This window comes from Triticum urartu, chromosome 7A, assembly GCF_056163025.1.
Source record: "Triticum urartu cultivar PI428250 chromosome 7A, HENAU_Tu73, whole genome shotgun sequence".
Lineage (NCBI taxonomy): Eukaryota > Viridiplantae > Streptophyta > Magnoliopsida > Poales > Poaceae > Triticum > Triticum urartu.
This window is the reverse complement of record NC_141879.1, coordinates 674,665,199-674,687,533: the sequence shown is the minus strand read 5'-3', so window position 1 is coordinate 674,687,533 and position 22,335 is coordinate 674,665,199. Positions and strand designations below refer to the sequence as shown.

At 43.8% G+C, this 22,335-nt stretch overlaps 1 protein-coding gene across 1 annotated transcript; it reads right to left on the bottom strand.

Moving 5' to 3' along the window:
* Nucleotides 1-815: 815 nt before the first annotated feature.
* LOC147961347 (uncharacterized) lies at nucleotides 816-4,946 on the bottom strand. The gene is made up of 5 exons (XM_087533774.1): nucleotides 3,869-4,946; nucleotides 3,063-3,712; nucleotides 2,645-2,846; nucleotides 1,959-2,176; nucleotides 816-1,601 (listed from the first exon to the last, which is right to left on the bottom strand). Exons 1-5 carry the CDS (start codon nucleotides 4,944-4,946, stop codon nucleotides 816-818), a joined length of 2,934 nt encoding a protein of 977 aa, XP_087389900.1.
* Between the last annotated feature and the right edge of the window lie 17,389 nt (nucleotides 4,947-22,335).

Sequence of the window (22,335 nt, the reverse complement as noted above, 5' to 3'; positions counted from 1 at the left end):
AACTTAGTAGCCGGAGCCTGCAACTTTTACCTACGGTTTCTATTCTGGAAAGTGCGGGGCCTGTTTGTTTAAGCTTTCGTGGCAAAGTTGATGCATAATAAGCGTTGTCACTTCAGTACATGTGGATGTGCTTCAGGAAATTGCACTGAAAATGACCCGAATTCAGATTCAACTTTATTGGCAAAACTGATTTCAAATAGTTGTTTTTGTTTCAACTTTTGATTTTCCTTACGAGAATCTACTATCTAAAGCCGAAACAAACATGACTCGAGGAGATTGGATGTGAGGGTGTCGTTCTTGAGGTGGAAAGGATGTTGCGGGGAAGTTGAACAAGGGAATTAAGGACTATTCACCTGGGCCTCAACCCAAAGAAATCTATGCGCCAACTCCAGCAATATCTAGTCAAGCTGAACGACAGATGTAGTAGCTGACAACTAATGTCGCGCGTGCAAGCCACATTTCCCGTGATTGTATTATATAAAATTAAATTTTTCCAACAAATAAAATATATCGAGAATAATACAATATAATATAGGAAACAAAAAGTGCCATCATGCAAGTAGAAAAATATCTAATCTATACTCCTAATGTCTGAGTTGGTGCCCTCGCAAAAAAATGTCTGAGTTGGTGAATAGTATCCACGGTTTATTTTCGTCCCATCACTTTCAACCATTTTTTTCCGCTAGTTTTTTCGTCTCACCTCCCACTATCATTTACTGCGGGTTTTTTTTACTTCAGCTTGCATATATATCCCTAATCTATCCCTAATAATAACAATCTTTCTTTTTTTTTTGAAATGGAACACTTGTATTCCATTACGACACGGCCAAATCGCCGGTCACCGCACTGATTACATCTTCAGGGTAGCTTGTGAACCATTCACAGTGTTCATCATGAGCTAAACCTGCACCCATAGAAGCCAACACATGTGCTGGCTTGTTACAAGATCTTGGAACGTAGACTACAGAGGCCTCTATAAAAAGAGTGCTAAGCTTGAACTTAATATCGCTGAACATGATTCCTAAGGGCGCAAGGTCATAGGCTGTAGATGTCACAGCTTGTTTGAGCACGAGGCAGTCTGTTTCAAAAACAGCACGTCCAACACCCAAACGATCAGCCAGAGAGATGGCCTGTAGAAGAGCATAAGTTTCAGCGTGAAGAGCATCCGAGCAGTCATGTTTCCCGCCAGCTGCTGCAAACCGGACATCCGGCGTTTCATCTCTGCAGATAATACCCCAGCCACCTGCTACTGTTTGTTCACAAAAGGATGCATCCGTGTTGATCTTAACCATATCATTCGATGGTTTTTCCCATCTACATTGCTGCACTATTCCTGGTTTGGGTTTTGGCACCAGGAATTCAAACCATTCATCAACATGGTGCTTGACAGTATACCTGAAGGCCTCAACCTCGAGTCTCTTCTCGCCATGGTTACCTTTGTTTCGCTCCGTCCACCAGCACCACAGCAACGCCACTGCTAGGAGCATACGTTCCTCCGGGAGGCTAAAAATCACTGACAAGCACTCTTTGGGTGAAGCACAATCTAGCAGCTTGACTCGAACGTCCTCTAGAAGCAGAGCACGCCATCGTTGCTTGACACTCTTGCATTTGATAAACAAATGTTCCCCATCCTCAAAGTACTTGCCGCAGACTGCACATCAGGTGTCGAGCTCCACGCCGCGCCTGCTGATATTCATATACATTGGGTGACTATTATGAGCAAATCTCCAGAGAAAATGATGAACTCTGGGTGGGCAGTGGATCTTCCAAATAGTCTGAAAAATTTGAGAATTGTGTTCCGTATTTCCTGAACTCTGTCCCCGCTGCCGGTTAGCTTCATTTTTCAGCATCTGTACATGTACTTTATAAGCAGATTTAACTGAAAAGCAACCTTTACTATTGAAATGCCACGCCACAAAATCCTCAGCTTGGTCACAGATTGGTATGCTTAAAATTGCCTGGACATCATCAGCGTGAAAACATCCCTCAACTAGGCCGCGGTCCCAGCTTCCAGTGTCCGGGTCCATCAATTGTGAAACCCTTGACAGAAGATTTGCACCTTGGTTCGATACAGGCATACGAGTTGCACCTCTGGGGATCCACGGATCCTCCCAGATCCTCACCTTCGTCCCGTCCCCGATACGCCAGATTATCCCTTCCTTCAGCACCTCTAAACCTTTGAGAATACTGCGCCACACGTAACTCATTCCAATGATAGGTTCGGCAGCTAGAATATTGCCAGAAGGGTAATACTTGGCTCGTAGCACTTGTGCACAAAGTGAATCCGGGGCTTGTATGAGTCTCCACCCCTGCCGTGCTAACATGGCCATATTGAAAGAGTGCAGATCACGGAAGCCCAGTCCACCTTCCTATTTTGATAACTTCATTTTCTCCCATCCAATCCAATGCATCTTCCTTTCATCGGCTTGCTAACTCCACCAATATTGGCATATAAATCGGCTGATCTCATCACAGAGAGACTTAGATAGATCAAAACAAGCCATTGCGTATGTCGGGATAGATTGAGCGATAGCTTTAACATAGACTTCTTTACCTGCCATTGACAAGCATCTTTCCATCCCTCCCTGCAATCTGCTCAAAATACTATCCTTCAAATATGCAAAGCACTTCTTCACCGACTTACCAATGTAAGTGGGCAATCCCAAATATTTTCCACCATTGGTCTCAGCCCCCAATTGTAATTCCTGCAGCAACAGATTTTTAATCCCTTGTTTTGCATTAGCACTAAACATCACCGAGGACTTTTCTCTGTTAATAACTTGTCCTGGGCTTTCCTCATATGCTTGCAAAATAGATTTAATTGCCTGCACTCCTTGAACACTAGCCTGCATAACCAGAAGAGAGTCATCCGCGAAAAGAAGATGATTGACCCGGGGTGCCATTGGGGCCAACTGGATGCCTCGGATGTGTCCCTCCCATTCAGCTTGGTGCAACAATGCTGAGAATCCCTCAACACATAGAAAAAATAAGTACGGCGAAATAGGGTCACCCTGTCTGAGCCCACGCCCCGGAACTATGACATCCGTGAGATCGCCATTTACCCTGAACCGGTATGTGACGGTTGTGACACACTTCATAATTAGCTGAATGAACTCTTCCGCAAACCCCATCCGCTTCATTATGCCCTCCAAAAAAGGCCACTCTACTCTATCATATGCCTTACTCATGTCAAGTTTTAGTGCCATATAAACATCCTTTCCAGTACGCTTCCTCTTCATAAAGTGACTCATCTCATATGCCAAAATTGTATTATCTGAGATTAAGCGCCCCGGGAGAAAGGCACTTTGGTTCGCAGAAATGAGTTCATCCAGAATCATCTTGAGACGGTTAGCAAGGACTTTGGAGACAAGCTTGTACACAACATTGCATAGGCTAATAGGGCGAAGATCTTTGATATGATCTGGGTTCCGAACCTTTGGGATGAGTACAACAATAGTTTCATTCCATCCCTCCGGTATACTGCCGCCTTGCAATACATGCAACACCTCTTGCACCACAACCTCACCAACCGTGCCCCAAAATCTCTTATAGAACACAGCCGGCATACCATCCGCACCTGGAGCCTTCAGGTCATCCATATCATCTAGTGCCTTTTTTATTTCTTGAGCTGTGTATTCCTTGCAAAGAAAGGTGTTCATTTCGGTTGTTACACGAGGCATAACATTTTGTAGCACCCGCTCAATGTTGGTACCTGTCATGGGGGTAAACAAGCCAAAGAAATGATTAGATATAAGAGCCTTCAAGGCCTGTTCCCTCTCCACCTCCACCCCATCATCTCCCTTTAACTTGGTGATTCGGTTGGCTCTCTTCCTCTTCGAAGCAAAACCGTGGAAGTAATCTGTGTTGCGGTCCCCTTTTGTTAGCCAGCCAACATGGGCACGTTGTTTCCAGAACACATCCAGCTGCTCCTCTAGGCGACCTAGTTTGAAACGAACAACTTGCTCTCTCCTTACTCTAGCCTCCGACAAATCACCTCTACGACAATCTTCCAGCTCAAACCGAAGCTGTTTGATTCTCTTCTGTAGGTCGCCCAACACCTCTTTACTCCATACATCAAGATCTTTTGAAACTGCCCTAATCCTCTCCATCACCCTTCCTTCTCCTCGACAAGCCGCACCCTCCCATGCCTCCACAACCACCTGTTCACAGTCCTCTTCAAGTAGCCAGCGAGCCTCAAACCTCTTATTTAGGTTGTTTTCTTTCGGCCTATTCCTCCGGACTGCACCATGAACATCTAGAATGATGGGACGGTGATCCGAGTGTTCTGGACAGCCATTCTTTACCTTAAAACCAGGAAAACGCATACACCACTGAGGATTAGCGACTGCTCTGTCAAGACGCTCACGAATATACCCATCCAAACGATAGTCATTATTACGCCAAGTAAAAACATCACCCTCAAAACCGAGGTCATTCAAATTACAAAAGTTTAAAGCATCACGAAATCTGTCCATCAGAATTTGTGCACGAGGCACTCCACCCTGCTTCTCAAAATTGTAGAGGATCTCATTGAAGTCTCCCATGCACACCCATGGGAGCCTTTCTTGTTGGTGAAGAGTCCGAAGCAAACGCCATGTCTCCTCTCTGTGTTCAGTTCGTGGCTCGCCATAGATGCCCGTGAGTCTCCACTTGTAACCATCCTCTTCCTCAATTATCACATCAATGTGCATCCTTCCTAGCCATCTCAAGCTAAGATTCACTTCTCTCTTCCACAACATCGCCAACCCTCCGCTCTTGCCCTCACATGCCTTGTAGACAAGGTGCGGCATGCCCAGTGTATACCTCAGCTTCTCCACTTTATTTTTATTCATCCTAGTCTCAGAAAGAAATAAAACATCGGGATCCTCCTTCTTCTGGAGCTCCAGAAGTCCTCGAACTGCCGGCCTGTTCCCGAGCCCCCGGCAGTTCCATGCCACTATTCTCATTTGAGCTCGCGGAGCTGTTCATGCAGCCCCGCATCCACGGTAGTTGATTCCTCAACGGCCTCCTTTCCGTCCATGTCCATTTTCTGCTTCTTTATCTCACTTTCTTCCACCAAATTAGCCTCTGTCATACCACGCTTTCTATCCTTCACCTCACCTTCCCCATCAGTACCAGCTGGCAAACGCCTATTCCCGTCACCATTCTTCCTCGGCCTCCGTCTACGCTTATCTCCCTCATCCTGTTTGGTTTTGTTCTGGCCCACTTGCACATTTGGTAACGATCCATGATCGACGTGCATGGGGGTGTTCCCCTGCATGGTTGTGGCCCCCTCACGGTCTCCATCACCAGAATCCCCCTCCAACCCAGTAGTAGCATCAGGTGTATTAAGTTTTGGCAGCATCTCTCCTAACAATGAAGCACTTCCACCAATATTATGTTCTGAACCGGCTGCACTTCCTTTATCCGCTTCAGAAGTCTTTTCCCCCTCATTTCCATCAGTGATCTTCAGTGGGCTAGTGACCTTCCCCACACCCCCCTTCTTGTTCATCATTTCCTTGTCCTGGTTATAATCTTTCTTCCATGATCTGCTATCACTTCCAGAAGACTTGTTGTTCCTACTACCAAATTTGTCAACGTATTTCCCCTTCCCTCCATGCCACTTGCTTCCCGAGGTACTGTCCGAACCCCAGTCGACTCTCTTAGCCGGCTTCCAACTCAGCCAAGATCCCCATTGCTGCACTTCCCCTCGAGTCAGCTTAGTCGAGCAGGACTTATCTGTATGGCCAATTATCCCACAAGTGTAGCAAAAATCAGGAATGAATTCATAAGCAAATGGGCACCATTTTCCTTCATCTTCTCCCTTCTTCTTTTCCTGTCCATCTACTTGGCTCCCACCTCCCTCAGCACACAGCTTGTCCTCATCATGAACTGTGATCCCACGCCAGAGCGGCTCTTTGATATTCAGACGAATCTTAACTCGTAGGATCCGTAATCTCGACACCGCATCCACTCCCACCTCTGCATCCATGAATTCTCCGACCTCATCACCAATTATCTCCCCAGCACCTGCATTTAGCATACCTAGAGGCAACCCAGAGACTCTAACCCACACAGGCATAGTTGCGAAGTTGTACTCATCCAAAGTCTTTCTTGGGTCAAACTCCTCTAGCAATAGGGCGTCCCCTTTGAACATCCACGGTCCTTCCTCCATGGCCTTTCTCTTCCCTGATTGCTGCAGAAACTTGACGTGGAAAATGTTCTCTCCCATGGTCTTGCACTCCACCCCCTCAACGGGCACCAAATCCTTCCCACTGAGTTCTCTAACGCCTCCGCAATCGCTGGTTTTTCAGATAGCAGCTTCATCATGGCCTGCGCCTCGACTTCCCCGAACATTTTGCCATCAGCCCAGCCGATCTGGATCCCCTTCTTCTCCGCCTCTGACAGACGCAGCCTCTCCATCAGACATGACACTTTCTCCATTAGAACTCAGAGAGCCTTGTTCGAAGCAGTCCTACCAACTATCTAGGGTTATGGGTGGTGTACGATCCCGTCCCCTAGAAACGAGAAAGGCTTATGGTGGTGGAATCAGGTGTGGAGGAAGATTGTGGCTTGAAGGTGGATTCAGATCTGACTACGGTTGACAACAATCTTCAGATCTCCCCCGTAGCGATGACGAGCGCAACGAGAGAAACGGCGGAGACTAGGGAGCAGCGGACCACAAGATCGGAACCTGGCCCGATCACGACGGCGAATCAGGGTGAGTAATCACAGGCAGGATCGCCGGGAGAAACGCCTACCAAAAACCCCAACCGTCGCCGAGGGACGGACCGATATAATAACAATCTTTCCTTATAATAACAAAGCACGGGTTGAGTCTGTCGGGTTCACCATCGCGGTGTTTTTACACAAAGGTCCCTGTGATTTTCCATATTCAACCCGCAGTCCGCCTAATAAGTCAAACCGATTTGCCAGAAAAATAAAAAAAATGTCGCAGCCGCCCGCACGACCCAATCTCCACTCCAGCGCGCCGCCGCCTCCTCCCACTCCATGCCCCGCCTCACCATGCACCGCTCGTCCTGCTGACTATCGACCACGGCCGCCTGCTGCCCGAGTCGTCCCACATGCCTTGCCGCGCCTCGCCGGGCGCTCCCGCGACCGCGCTCGCTGCACGACGCGCGCCCCGCCGCCTGCCTGCCTTTGCTACGATGTTTTTGGCCTCCATCATCGAGTATTGGCCTGACCTGCAGCGAGGAATCAATGAAGCCTACAGGGTCCTGAGCCTCGGCGGAAAACATCAGATTGATCTCTCTATCCATTGACGAGGGAAGATCTCTGCTTGTGTTAGATACTGTACTAGACATTGTTGATAATCTCTCTATCCCTGATCTGCTTTAGTACTTCAGGCTATGGATTGCGATTAATAGGATTCAGATTTAGAGGAATACTGAAGACACATTTGCCTGGCGCTTGTCACTGTTATGCTACTATTCTGAAGAATCCAGCTACAAGATCCTATGTCAGAGCAAGGAGCCTTTTTTGTCTTGCTAATGCTATCTGGAAGAGCTATACATCAATGAATTGTAAAGTTTTCATCTGGTTTTCTCTCAAGTACAAGATATGGAAGTCTGACCTGAAGAAAATATGCCTTAGAGGCAATAATAAAGTTGTTATTTATATTTCTTTATATCATGATAAATGTTTATTATTCATGCTAGAATTGTATTAACCGGAAACTTAGTACATGTGTGAATACATAGACAAATAGAGTGTCACTAGTATGCCTCTACTTGACTAGCTCGTTAATCAAAGATGGTTAAGTTTCCTAGCCATGGACAAGAGTTGTCATTTGATGAACGGGATCACATCATTATAGAATGATGTGATTGACTTGACCCATTCGTTAGCTTATCACTATGATCGTTTAGTTTTTATTGCTATTGCTTTCTTCATAACTTATACATGTTCTTATGACTATGAGATTATGCAACTCCCGAATACCGGAGGAACACTTAGTGTGCTATCAAATGTCACAAGTAACTGGGTGACTATAAACTAGTGCAGAACCGGGCAATAGCACCGGTTCGTAAGGCCCTTTAGTGCCGGTTCGGTAACCGGCACTAAAGTGTGGGCACTAAAGGCCCACCCCCCTTTAGTACCGGTTCAGCACGAACCGGTGCTAAAGGGCAACCACGTGGCACGAGCCAGCTCCAGGAGCGCGTAGGACATTAGTACCGGTTGGTAACACCAACCGGTACTAAATGTTTGGGTGTGTTTTGGTTTTGGTTTTATTTTTTAGTTTTACTTTAATTTTGTGTTTTCAACTTAATTTAGTGATTGTTTTACATTATAATGAGTTGTTAAATCATTAGGTGAAAGTACCGCGGATTAGTTTGACTGGATGCATGTGGATCCTAGCTAAGTCATGAAGTATATGTCATATCCATATTATATATACTTGATCACCTAATTAAGTGATCGACGTAATATGGATATGGCATATACTTGATCACTTAGCTAGAATCCATCCAGTTGAAAGTAATCTGCGGTTTCGTTCATAAATGAGATAATAACTCATCATCATCTTATTAATATAAAACTCTTGCATCATATATATCATCACCAACAACAGTTTTCATAGCTAGCTAAAAATCATCATATAATAGTCGTCTCATTACCACTACTTAATCATCATATAGTCATTACTGCTATCTAATCACCACTAACACTAGCTTAAAGAAGAAACATTCACTTGTACCAGAAGCAAAGATATCATCGAGTTCAACATGGTAATGATATTATAAGCGTTCATAACACCACAAAAGCAAATCACTCTTTGAGATTAAGTTCAGGACGAAGAACACGGCCATGAGAGGACAAGTACTAAGAGCATGAACTAGCTAATCACTCCTGTTGCTCTCTCAAGTAAAATAGCATAGAACATGTATAGCTTTCCCGATTCATCATATTGGAGCATGCAGATGAACATGTCTCCTAATCGTGGGTTGCGCTTCTGATTGCTGCCCCCTAGTACTTCTCTGCGATCGTTCACAATTTTGCTCTAGTCTTTTACTATTAAGCATTCCTCGCTATTAGAAATCCTGAATGCACTAAAGTGCATTGTAGGATATCTTGGCCGTAAGCTAACAATATTCATGGTACCATTAGTCTCGATCCAATCAGGCACAACATTTATCAGGAGTCCCTGCTGAAGAACATCGTATAGTAACATACTTAGCAATGAAGTTTAGCTTAAAAATAATGTATGCAAAAGATGCACTGAGGAGAAATAGTAGAAATCTTACCATCTTTCCTAAATATATGTGACCGTAGTTCAGTACGAACACTATTGGTCGCATGTTTTGAGTACTAACATTTCTAAGTGCAGGAAAAAAATTTGTCTTGACAGCATCAAGATCCTCAAGCCATGAAACATAATGACTTGTCTCCTCGCAGTTTAGTTCAGCCCCGGGACAATGGACGGTCCTGTCTACCAAGCGTCGGACATGTTTGCTTGATTGGAAATAAGCTGTCAATATAAATTACTTGTCAACTCTTTTTGAATAAACAATATCGAAGACATAAATATGGTTGAGAAACTAACATAATGGTAGAACTAGAGGCGTCTGCACATCGACCCAGATGTCTCTATTACCTTCAATATCATCTTCCGGACGAATATCAAAGGTGATAACCATATCAGGCTCAAATGCATAAGCCTTGCATAGTGCTTGCTAAGTTTTGCATTCAAAATAGGTGTATGTGTCTGCATTGTATAATTTGACGTTGAAGGTATAACCATGCTCGGTCTTCAAGTAAACTTTTTTTACCTCCATAATTTTGTAAGGACTGAAACCTATCTTATCCAAGACAAAAATTCTTGCATGGCAGGGGATACGCTAGTAGAATAGTGAAAAAATTAAAATTAAAAGTTGAAGCAAATGAAGCATAAGTCATGCTTAATTATGAAAAAAGACTTGTCGTTCTGACTTACTGTATCCACTTCGAAGTTCTCGTCCAGCTTGATGCTGAAGCGCCTATCATCAACTAGAAAATTTCTGCCGCATAGGCCGCGCAGGTCTTCGCAGTATTCGCACATAATGAAATCGTGTTCGTCGTCAGACGACATTCCTATGTTCATAGGTGAAACATTAAAAACTTATTAGTTTTATTAATTCAACTAATTCAACTAGTTCTGTTAATTCAACTAGTTCAACTAATTCAACTAAACTAGTTCTATTAATTTTCTTACTAAAAATAAGGTAGCTAGTCCTATATAGTAAATGTTAATTAGATAATGAAATCTCATATAACTAAATTAAATATATATCTAATATATAATTTATATCTAATTCATCTAACATTTGACATTAATATCTAACATATGTTCATATATAGGTGAAACATTAAACACTTACTAGTTCTATTAATTCAACTAAATAAACTAATTCTATTAATTCAAGTAAGCATTTACTAAAAATAAACTAGTTCTATTAATTTCTTACTAAAATAGAGTTGGTAGTTCTATATAGTAATATTTTGACTAGATCATCAAATCTCATATACCTAAATTTTCTTATTAAAAATAACTAGTTCTATTAATTCAACTAATTCAACTAAGAATTTACTAAAAGTAAACTAGTTCTATTAATTTTCTTACTAAAATATATAAAGTAGCTATATATAGTAATATTTTAATTAGATCATCAAATCTCATATACCTAGATTTTCTTACTAAAAATAAACTAGTACTAATTCAACTAAGCATTTACTAAAAATAAACTAGTTATATTAATTCAACTAGTTCAAATAATCTCATATATCTAATTAATTAATATCTAGCTAATTCATCTAACAATTGACATTAATATTTAACTTTTCTATCTAATTCATATCTAACATTTCACATTAATCTAACAATTGACAAAAATAAACTAGTTAAGTTCTATATATAGGTGAAACATTATTAGTTCTATTATTTCAACTAATTCAACTAGTTCTATTAATTCAACTAGTTCTATTAATTCAACTAATTCAACTAAGCATTTACTAAAAATAAACTAGTCTTATATTTACTAATTGGAGGCACCTTTTAAGTCCTCTCATTAACCAACATCATTAAAATTAATTACACTCTTGGATTGAAAAATATACGTTCAGGATAAAAAGAAAACTTGTTATATTAATTCAATTAGTTCAAATCTCATATACCTAATTAATATCTAGCTAATTCATCTAACAATTGACATTAATATTTAACTTTTCTATCTAATTCATATCTAACATTTCACATTAATCTAACATTCTTATCTAGGTAATTCATCTAATTAACAATTTGACATGCATTAATCTAAAAAACAGAAAACAGAAAATAAGTAAAAAATTGTGTCTGTGTGTGTGTACGTACGAGCGGGGGCGGTGGCGTACGTTCGGCGGCGCAAGACGGCGACGACGGGGACGGCGCGACAGGGGCGGCGGCGTACGGGCGGCGGCGCGAGACGGCGACGACAGGGACGGCGCAACGGGGCGGGGACGGCCGGGGCGCGCGCGACGACGGGGACGGGGACGGCCGGGGCGCGCGACGCCGGGGATGGGGCGCGATACTGGGCGGGAGTGGGGGCGGTGACGAAGACGAACAAGAACTAACTGAAAATTTTCTTAAGTGTTGTATATATAGGAGAGGCCTTTAGTACCGGTTGGAGTCACCAACCGGTACTAAAGGCCAACTTTGGTCAGGCCAAGAGGCGGGAAGAGCAAGCCATTAGTACCGGTTTATGGCTCCAACCGGTACTAAAGACTACCCTTTAGTACCGGTTGGAGCCACCAACCGGTACTAAAGGTGGTGCGCTGCCACCCGCGGTGCACAAAGTTTAGTCCCACCTCGCCGGGCGAAGGGCAGCCGCACTGGTTTATAAACCCAGCCGCGGCTGCCCTTTCGAACTCCTCTATAAGGCAGGCTTCTGTGCGTAACTACGGCGTGCTGCCCTGTGAGTCTGCTAGGCCTTGTGGGCCTAAAATTGCACGCCCGTGGTCTAGCAGGCCCACAAGGCAGCGCCCCAATTTTTTTATATAGTTTCTTTTCTTTTCTGCTTTTTTTCTTCTATTTATTTCTGAGTAGTTTTTTCTTTTCTGCTATATTTATTTTCTTCTATTTATTTCTGAGTAGTTTTTTATATAGTTTTTTTCTTTTCTGCTATAGTTTTTTTCTTTTCTGCTATTTTTTCTTTTCTGCTTTTTTTCTTTTCTGCTTTTTTTTATTTTCTTCTATTCATTTATTTTTATATACCATGCCAAGTTGATGGTTGAAAGTTGATGGCGTGGCTTTGAATGGTGCATACTGAATGCACAAAAAGTCTCGAGTTATAATAAGTTTAAAAAAATGAAGTGCCGGTGTAACAGATGAGTTCTCATCCGAAACCCTGATACTCCAAAAGAGATTGTCCAGTTTGTACACGAAGTGCGTCCAGTTTTTGCCGTGACCCTCTCTACTCTTTCGCACATGCTATGCGGGTGAAATGATGATACCATGCCAAGTTTCAACATTTTCACAGTTCATTTTGTAGTGATTTTCAATTTCACGGTCATTTAGCTCTCTAAACAATTAGGTAAATGACTGAAAACAGCAAATGATGTCAGAACATGTTGGAAATTGATGACATCACTTTGAATGCTGCATACTGAACACAAAAGAAGTTCGGAGTTCAAATAAGTTTAAAAAACATTGAAGTGACCGTGTAACGGATGAGTTCTCGTCCGAAACCCTGATACTCCGAAAGAGATTTTCCAGTTTGTACACGAAGTGCGTCCAGTTTTTGCCGTGACCCTCTCTACTCTTTCGCACATGCTATGCGGGTGAAATGATGATACCATGCCAAGTTTCAACATTTTCACAGTCCATTTTGTAGTGATTTTCAATTTCACAGTCATTTAGCTCTAAACAATTAGGTAAATGACTGAAAAACAGCAAATGATGTCAGAACATGTTGGAAATTGATGACGTCCCTTTGAATGCTGCATACTGAACACAAAAGAAGTCCGGAGTTCAAATAAGTTTAAAAAACATTGAAGTGACCGTGTAACGGATGAGTTCTCGTCCGAAACCCTGATACTCCAAAAGAGATTGTCCAGTTTGTACACGAAGTGCGTCCAGTTTTTGCCGTGACCCTCTCTACTCTTTCGCACATGCTATGCAGGTGAAATGATGATACCATGCTAAATTTCAACATTTTCACAGTTCATTTTGTAGTGATTTTCAATTTCACGGTCATTTAGCTCTTTAAACAATTCGGTAAATGACTGAAAAACAACGAATGATGTCAGAACATGTTGGAAATTGATGACGTCGCTTTGAATGCTGCATACTGAACACAAGAAGTCCAGAGTTCAAATAAGTTATTAAAAATAAAAAAGAGGTGCAATGCTGGTTAATTTGCTTCAAGCCTTTCGGAATAGTGTAGACTGCACTGCACATAGCTCAGTGCAATCTATGCTATTCCGAAAGGCTTGAAGCTAAGCAACGTGCGGGTGAGCATTGCGCCTCTTCGTCATTGTCTCTGCACTCACGACTTATAAACCGCTCATACTGCCTCTCTCTTGGTGAGGTGGGACTAAAAATCAGCCTACTAAGAAACTCTAGTACCAGTTCATGCCATGAACCGGTACTAAAGGTCTTCGTGGGGGCCCCAGCCTGACCACAGCCACACTGGCCTCATTAGTACCGGTTCGTGGCATGAACCGGTACTAAAAGTTGCCCACAAACCGGTACTAATGATGTCCGCCCGCCTAGCCGTTGGAACCGGCACTAATGGTCACATTGGTGCCGACTCAAATTCAAACCGGCACTAATGTGCTTCACATTTGACCCTTTTTCTACTAGTGTAAAGATGCTCTACATGTGTCTCCAATGGTGTTTGTTGAGTTGGCATAGATTGAGATTAGGATTTGTCACTCCGATTGTTGGAGAGGTATCTCTAGGCCCTCTCGGTAATGCACATCACTATAAGCCTTGCAAGCAATATGACTAATGAGTTAGTTACGAGATGATGCATTACGGAACGAGTAAAGAGACTTGCCGGTAACGAGATTGAACTAGGTATTGAGATACCGACAATCGAATCTCGGGCAAGTAACATACTGATGACAAAGGGAAACCCGGTATGTTGTTGTGCGGTTTGACCGATAAAGATCTTCGTAGAATATGTAGGAACCAATATGAGCATCCAGGTTCCGCTATTGGTTATTAACCGGAAGTGAGTCTCGCTCATGTATACATAGTTCTCGAACCCATAGGGTCCGCACGCTTAACGTTCAATGACGATCGGTATTATGAGTTTATGTGTTTTGATGTACCGAAGGTAGTTTGGAGTCCCGGATGTGATCACGGACATGACGAGGAGTCTCGGAATGGTCGAGACATAAAGATTGATATATTGTAAGGCTATGTTTGGACACCGAAATGGTTTCGAATAAGTTCGGGCAATTACCGGAGTACTGGGGGGTTACTGGAACCCCCCGAGGAGTCAATGGGCCTTAATGGGCCATGGCGGGAGAGAGGAGGAGGCGGCCAAGTGTCCCCCCAGGCCCAATCCGAATTGGTGAGGGGGCCGGCCACTCCTTCTCTCCTTCTCTCTCTTCCTTCTTCTCCTACTCCAACTAGGGAAAGGGGGGAAACCTACTCCTACTAGGAGTAGGAATCCCCCTTGGGCGCACCATAGAGAGGGCCGGCCCTCCCCTCCTCCAATCCTTTATATACAGGGGAGGGGGGCATCCCATAGACACACAAGTTGATAGTTGTTTAGCCGTGTGCGGTGCCCCCCTCCACAGATTTCCACCTCACACTACTAGGGAAAAGGCTAGCAGCACCGCGGGTTCTAGATATATCAGTAGCGCGAGGACCGGCGCTACTAATAAGGCACTACAGCTAACCCGTAGCAGTAGCGCGTGCACACCCGCGCTACTACTATACAAGTGTAGCAGCAGCGCGCTTCGTGGAAACTCGCTACTGCTAATAGCTCTAGCGCGCTTTGCCTGGACGCGCTACTGCTACTGTGGCGCTGCTGCTAACTTTTCCTCACTCGCTACTGCTAATTTTAGTAGTTTTTTTCTACATATTTGTTTTGTATTTGAATAGGCTTTATACAATAATCTTTAGCATATGATACACATACAAATGTAATCATAGCATATACATACAAATAGTCTCATCAAATCATGTCATCATCATAATCATCATCCAACACAAAGTGGTCTCTCGTCATCATCTCGAAAATAGTGATACAAATCTCGATTACTTGCAACTACATCGTCATCCATCTAAACTATGATATACGCGAGAATAGCTATCACTTTACATGAACCTAAACTAACTACTGGCTGTCGCTCGGAAACCGGAAACCTGTACACCTGGGCCTGACATTCCGGCCACTCGTCGTATACTCCTGGCGTAGCACTTCTTCGCCGTCGATGATCTATACACCTGCATCGTCACATGAGTCGATGATATGCAACATATATAGTTGAGCAATAGAAAGAGACATACTTGGAAAAAATAGAAGCAACATATCATAAGCATAAATATCAAAGTTCATCGTACCCAAAATGCCCTAACTAGAGTGATCTTCGCTAGTCGAGGAGGACGGTTTAATTACATCACAAATAAAGTTTCGTAGTACATAATTCAAACTTTCGCCATACAGATAGTATGGACTAAACGGACACATTGACATATATCACCAATCACTCCATGTCATGCCATCCATCCAAGTCAGGGAGATAGTCCCCGAGCTTAGTGAAAGGCTTCAGGTCGAGACGCTGAGCGGCTACGTGTGTTCGGACATCTTCCCGCGACATTTGTCCTTCTTCGTAGAACATCCCTGTTTTTTCGAAGACCTCCTTCATGATGATTTGGGCAAGTTCGCGCTGGATGTGATAGAACTCACCTCGAAGTCGATGATCCTCGATATCTCCTAAGTTATTTGCCCATTGCAGAATATGGGCATCGCCGGATGTAGGTGACATGCGAAGGTTCTGGTGATCCCATCTGTACTCCAGCATCTGGTGTAGGACATAGAATCCATCATTAAGAGAATCACTCGGTTGCTGGATGCAGCAGAAGTCGGTCTTATGGCCGAAGGCGGGCCTGCCGTTCTTTTTCTTCTTGTCCTTGACCTCTCCACCCCGTGCGCCGTAGTAAAACATAGCATTGTCGAGAACATCCTTGATGTGGGTGTAATCCTTTTTGTTAATGCTCTTCGACGAGTCCAAGTAAAGAGCGTGGGAGTATCGGGGGTAGAGGATGATGAGGACGGCACGCTCACCGCTGCACAAATAAGTACACCTCAAATTAATTAGCCTCCACCGTGCAAATGAATGATTTAAATCAAAGGAAGGATATCCGCGCGGATGACTTACATGGGATGATAAGGCACGAGAATCACCTCCTTGTCCTTATTGGCGAGCATGAAATTGAGGATGTATTCCCTCGCGTATTCAGAGTGCTTTGCGCAGACTCCCAAGAAGGCCTCATGCATGAAGTACGGGTCAGCGACACAGATATGAGGTATCTGCTCAACCCCGATGAGGTAGTTCATGTGCAAAGCATAAAGGCGGACAAACGCAAAATCCAGCTTCTTCAAGTGAAACATGTCGAAGATGTAATCGAATCGAAGGAAGAACTTCTCCACGGGGAATGTGTCGACGTACGACAAACCCCGCGACATGTTAACCACATAGAGTGGGTATCCTGGATTTTTTGAGGTGATGAGGCCTTTCTCTATCCGCAACACATCATCATGAAGTCTCCTTAAATCACTGAATCTGGCCCCTAGCGCTGCTTCAGGTAGGATTGGTTGACCGGGGATATGCCATTTTGCCGCACCGGGGATATCTATACGGTCTTGAACTCGAGGCTGCTGAGGCGGCTGGATCATACAAGCAGCTTTTTTTGCCTTTCCTCGATCTCTTCCTAGACTTCTTTACTACCGGAAGGTTGTCCATAATACCTTCAAACTCTGGAGGCGGCAATTCAGGCACCGACTCATGAGGCTCAAACCCTAAGTAGGCGCCAGTATTGACATACTGTTGAGTGTCATCCTCATCCTCATCCTAATCTATGGCGACGTCACCAGCGACTAATGGAGTAGGTGAGGTTTTGATGTTCATACCTATCTGCGTGCTCGTGGGTGTGCTCCCGACCGCCTCCAGACGAAGTAGACTCTTTGGCCACAATAGGACCCGCCCATTGCAACAATCACCAAGCCGCCGCGGGGTCTCGTCGTCATCCCCCACTAGTACTAGAGGAGGCAAATTCTCGTGGCCCGGTTTCACACTGGCCACGGAAACCTTGAAGACGTTCGGGGGGATCGGCCGGCTGTGGAACAATGGTTCCTTCGGCGTCAATATTGTCGCCTTCCCCACGTCCACCTTCTGGTCGCCGATGGTGTACAATATGGTGCATGGGGTTTTGTCGGCCTGCAAAGAAAAGTTTGTGACGTGAGACATTCGAAAGGCAACGAAAATGGGAGATTGTACATTTATTGAAGGGGTCCAGTGTGACAGATACCGTGAGGGCGTCGAGCTCAGCCAAAGACGAAGCACCGCCGAGCACGTCCGGTGTGGGAGCAGGTGCAGCAACCGGTGTGGGAGAAGGTGCAGGAGCAGGTGCGGGAGCAGGTGCACGAGCCGGTACGGGAGCAGGTGCAGGTGCTGGTGCAACGCTAGTCGAGCTGCTCTTGAGGAAGTCAGCAAGGGGAAAGTCCGCTGCATTTTTTCTGGATTTTGCCTGCTCCAATTGAAAACGGCCGGAACCAAGGTAGTAGACATATCTACAAGCACCTGTTTTGCAGCAACTACTGATGTTGCGACTGTCTCAGATGATTTCTTTTCAACCACAATGTCAACCTTCTTGCCGATATTTTCTTCAGTTAACCTCTGTCTTTCCTTTCTCTCCTCCGTGGTCTCACGGTAGTACTTCTTCCACGTGGTGTCGTCTCCGACACCGTGCACGCGTCCATACGATGGTCGAGTCTCCACCGGGAATCCTTTCAATATGTTCAACGCCCGGTTGAATGGAGTGTCCCACTTGGGCCTCGCCAATGCCTCAGACGGCGAGTCGCTTTCGGGCGCAATCCTGTGTTGCCAATATATATTGCATATCATGAAAATATGAACGCATAAACATAAAGAATGTAATTTTAATTAGAAAATAAAGTATCAATACATCATGTATATATTATTATATAATGCAAATTATGATTATAAGATATATGCACACAACTATAAATAACAACTAAGTAAATACAATGTGATGAAATGCGTCGGGAGGGGGAGGGGGCAAATGCCCCCTATCCACCATATAATAATGTTGATATGTTTTAGAAATCACATTTTTTGAAATTTGTTTAGATCTTGGAATTTAGGGCGTGGCTATTCCAGGAAGATCAAGGAATACAAAATATTACGCTGTGAATGTCGCAACATATTCGATGGTGGCTCTCAACAGTGGTTTGATGGTAATTATTTACCCCTTCAGTCTTTAGCTAGTTAGCTAGTAGACTCGTCTACTATCAAAAAGCTACGCATTCGCATCACATAACTCAACACTAGCTACCAACATGATCAATTAATTCTTTTGCTACAGTATTGTGCAGGTTTGTGTTGGCGCCACTAGTTGTATTTGTCTTCTTTGCCCACAAGTACTGAAAAAACAAGGATCACCATCGACATTGTCGAGAAGTTCCTTTGGATGCAGCAGACCATCGACCCGATGAGGTATGCCTGCACAAATATCGCTGCAACCACAAACTGGTTTTCAGACAAGCTGGGAAATGGAGGTTTCAGCGCCGTGTTTAAGGGCGTGCTGCTTGATGATGTTCATGCAGCCGTCAAGATGTTGAACTCTGGCTCCAGCTGCAACGGAGATGACTTCATCAGTGAGGTTTCCACCAGCAGCACGATCACGTCAATGTGGTGTGTCTAGTTGGGTTTTGTTCTAAGGAAACTGGAAGAGTATTGGTTTACGGTTACATGCCACGAGGTTCCCTCGACAAGTACATATTCTCAGCTGAGAAGAGTTTCTCTTGGGACAAGCTCAACGACATCTCTTTGGATATTGTTAGGGGTATCAACTACCTGCATCATGGCTATGACAACAGATTCTCCACTTTGACATCAAGTCGCACAACATCATGCTCGACAATAATTTCATCCCTAAAGTTGTTGATTTCGGCCTTGCTAAACTGTACCCAAGGGACAACAACTTTGTGCCCTCCAACGCCTTACGGGGAACGGTTGGGTACATAGCTCCTGAGATGATATCTTGGGGCTTCGATGTTGTCGACCAAGTTTGATGTGCTAGGAGCGCGTATGCTGTTAGGCACACTGCTAGTGCTAACTTGTACTCTAAAAAGCAACCGTGCACATCTGGTTTGGTGTTTCTGATGTAATTAATTGCAAAGTACAAACACTGACCATCTTACATATTTCTAGGATAATCCAAATACTTAAAGGTGTACTAGCTATAGCTTTAAAAACATGATGTGCTTAATTAAAGAAGGACAATCCAAAAAAAAAGTACTTATCAAAGTTTACTCGTCCACAATGTACTTAACAAGAAGAGTTTGACATCAACAAAGCAGACTTAATAACAACACATCAAAAACATGAAGCCTACTCGTCAACCTCCCAGTTATAGATGGCACACATGAAGAGGACTGGCTCAGCATCCTGTCCCATGTGGAGCACGACGATCAACTTGTCACCTTCCTCTCGCTAATGTAGATGTCATGAATCTCATTCCACCCATTGAATGACGACGAGGCGTTCATCTTCTGGCAACGTGGAGTAGGTGGTTGCCATGTCCACCTATCAGAGATGACAATTCACAAGTCACCACTACGCTAAACTTGCATTTGCTCAGGCATCACATATTGGCTGAGAGGTCGTCACCCGCGCCACTTCCCGGTGCAGTCAACTGCCACGCGTTCAAATGACATGACAGTCACCCGTCCGTCCATCTACCTCCCACATTGATGGCACGCGGTAGCCGAGGCATCTCCTCCGGCGCCACCCATCTGTCCCTCTGCCGCCCATCGGTGCTATATAAACCGTTGCTCCGACCATAGTGATACGTCTCCAACGTATCTATAATTTTTGATTGTTCCATGCTATATTACATCCTGTTTTGGACATTATTGGGCTTTATTATACACTTTTATATTATTTTTGGGACTAACCTATTAACCGGAGGCCCAGCCCAGAATTGCTATTTTTTGCCTATTTCGGAGTTTCGCGGAAAAAGAATATCAAACGGAGTCCAAACGGAATGAAACCTTCGGGAACGTGATTTTCGGAACGAACATGATCCAGAGGACTTGGACCCTACGTCAAGAAAGCAACCAGGAGGGCATGAGGTAGGGGGCGTGCCTACCCCCCCCCCCAGGCGCGCCCTCCACCCTCCTGGGGCCCATGTTGCTCCACCGATGTACTTCTTCCTCCTATATATACCTACGTACCCCCAAACTACCAGATACGGAGCCAAAACCCTAATTCCACCGCCGTAACTTTCTATACCCGTGAGATCCCATCTTGGGGCGTTTTTCGGAGCTCCACCGGAGGGGGCATCGATCACGGAGGGCTTCTACATCAACACCATAGCCTCTCCGATGAAGTGTGAGTAGTTTACTTCAAACTTTCGGGTCCATAGTTATTAGCTAGATGGCTTCTTCTCTCTTTTTGGATCTCAATACAAAGTTCTCCCCCTCTCTTGTGGAGATCTATTCAATGTAATCTTCTTTTGCGGTGTGTTTGTTGAGACCAATGAATTGTGGGTTTATGATCAAGTTTATCTATGAACAATATTTGAATCTTCTCTGAATTCTTTTATGTATGATTGGTTATCTTTGCAAGTCTCTTCGAATTATCAGTTTGGTTTGGCCGACTAGATTGATCTTTATTGCAATGGGAGAAGTGCTTAGCTTTGGGTTCAATCTTGCGGTATCCTTTCCCAATGACAGTAGGGGCAGCAAGGCACGTATTGTATTGTTGCCATCGAGGATAACAAGATGGGGTTTATATCATATTGCATGAGTTTATCCCTCTACATCATGTCATCTTGCTTAAAGCGTTACTCTGTTCTTTTGAACTTAATACTCTAGATGCATGCTGGATATCAGTCGATATGTGGAGTAATAGTAATAGATGCAGGCAGGAGTCGGTCTACTTGTCTCAGACGTGATGCCTATATACATGATCATACCTAGATATTCTCATAACTATGCTCAATTCTGTCAATTGCTCAACAGTAATTTGTTTACCCACCGTAATACTTATGCTCTCGAGAGAAGCCACTAGTGAAACCTATAGCCCCCGGGTCTATTTTGCATCATATTAATCTTCCGTCAACAAGCTATTTCCTTTTTCGTTTATTTTGCTTTCTTTACTTTGCATCTTTATCATAAAAATACCAAAAATATTATCTAATCATATCTATCGGATCTCACTTTCGTAAGTGACCGTGAAGGGATTGACAACCCCTTTATTGTGTTGGTTGCGAGGATTTTATTTGTTTGTGTAGGTGCGAGGGACTCGTGCGTGGCCTCCTACTGGATTGATACCTTGGTTCTCAAAAACTGAGGGAAATACTTACGCTACTTTGCTGCATCACCCTTTCCTCTTCAAGGGAAAACCAACGCAGTGCTCAAGAGGTAGCAAGAATGATTTCTGGCGCCGTTGCCAGGGAGTCTACGCAAAAGTCAACATACCAAGTATCCATCACAAACCCTTATCGCCCGCATTACATTATGTGCCATTTGCCTCTCGTTTTCCTCTCCCCCACTTCACCCTTGCCGTTGTATTCGCCCTCTCTCTCTGTCCTCCTTCTCTTTCTCTATTTTCCTCTTTTTGCGTGTCTCTTGTTTTCTTGTGTGTTGGATTGCTTGCTTGTCATGATGGCTCTACCTAGATTTGGTGATCATCACCTTAAAAGTTTAGAAGAGATCGAAAGCAACGTCTGGAGTTTTATGGTCTTACAATTTGAGCATAATAATTTCTTTAGAAACAAGCTTAAGGAACAAAAAAGGTTTATGGGTTTTATGAATAAAGAGCTCGATGATATGACTAAACAATTTGATGGTTTGAAATCTCAGATTGCTCACCTTGAGAAGTTAATAGCTAAAGTCTCAGATAAGCAGGCCACCTTAGTTATTAAGATGGCCGCTAAGCCAGAAAATGTTGGGGATAATAAAGATGAAGATCTAAAAGTTATTGATGTGTCCCCTATTAAATCTTAGTTTTTCAATATGAATCTTGATAATGATGGGACTGAATATGATCCACCTTTACCTAGAAGACGTTCCAAAAATTCGGAGTCTTTAGATCTTGAAGCTAAAATTGTTAAAA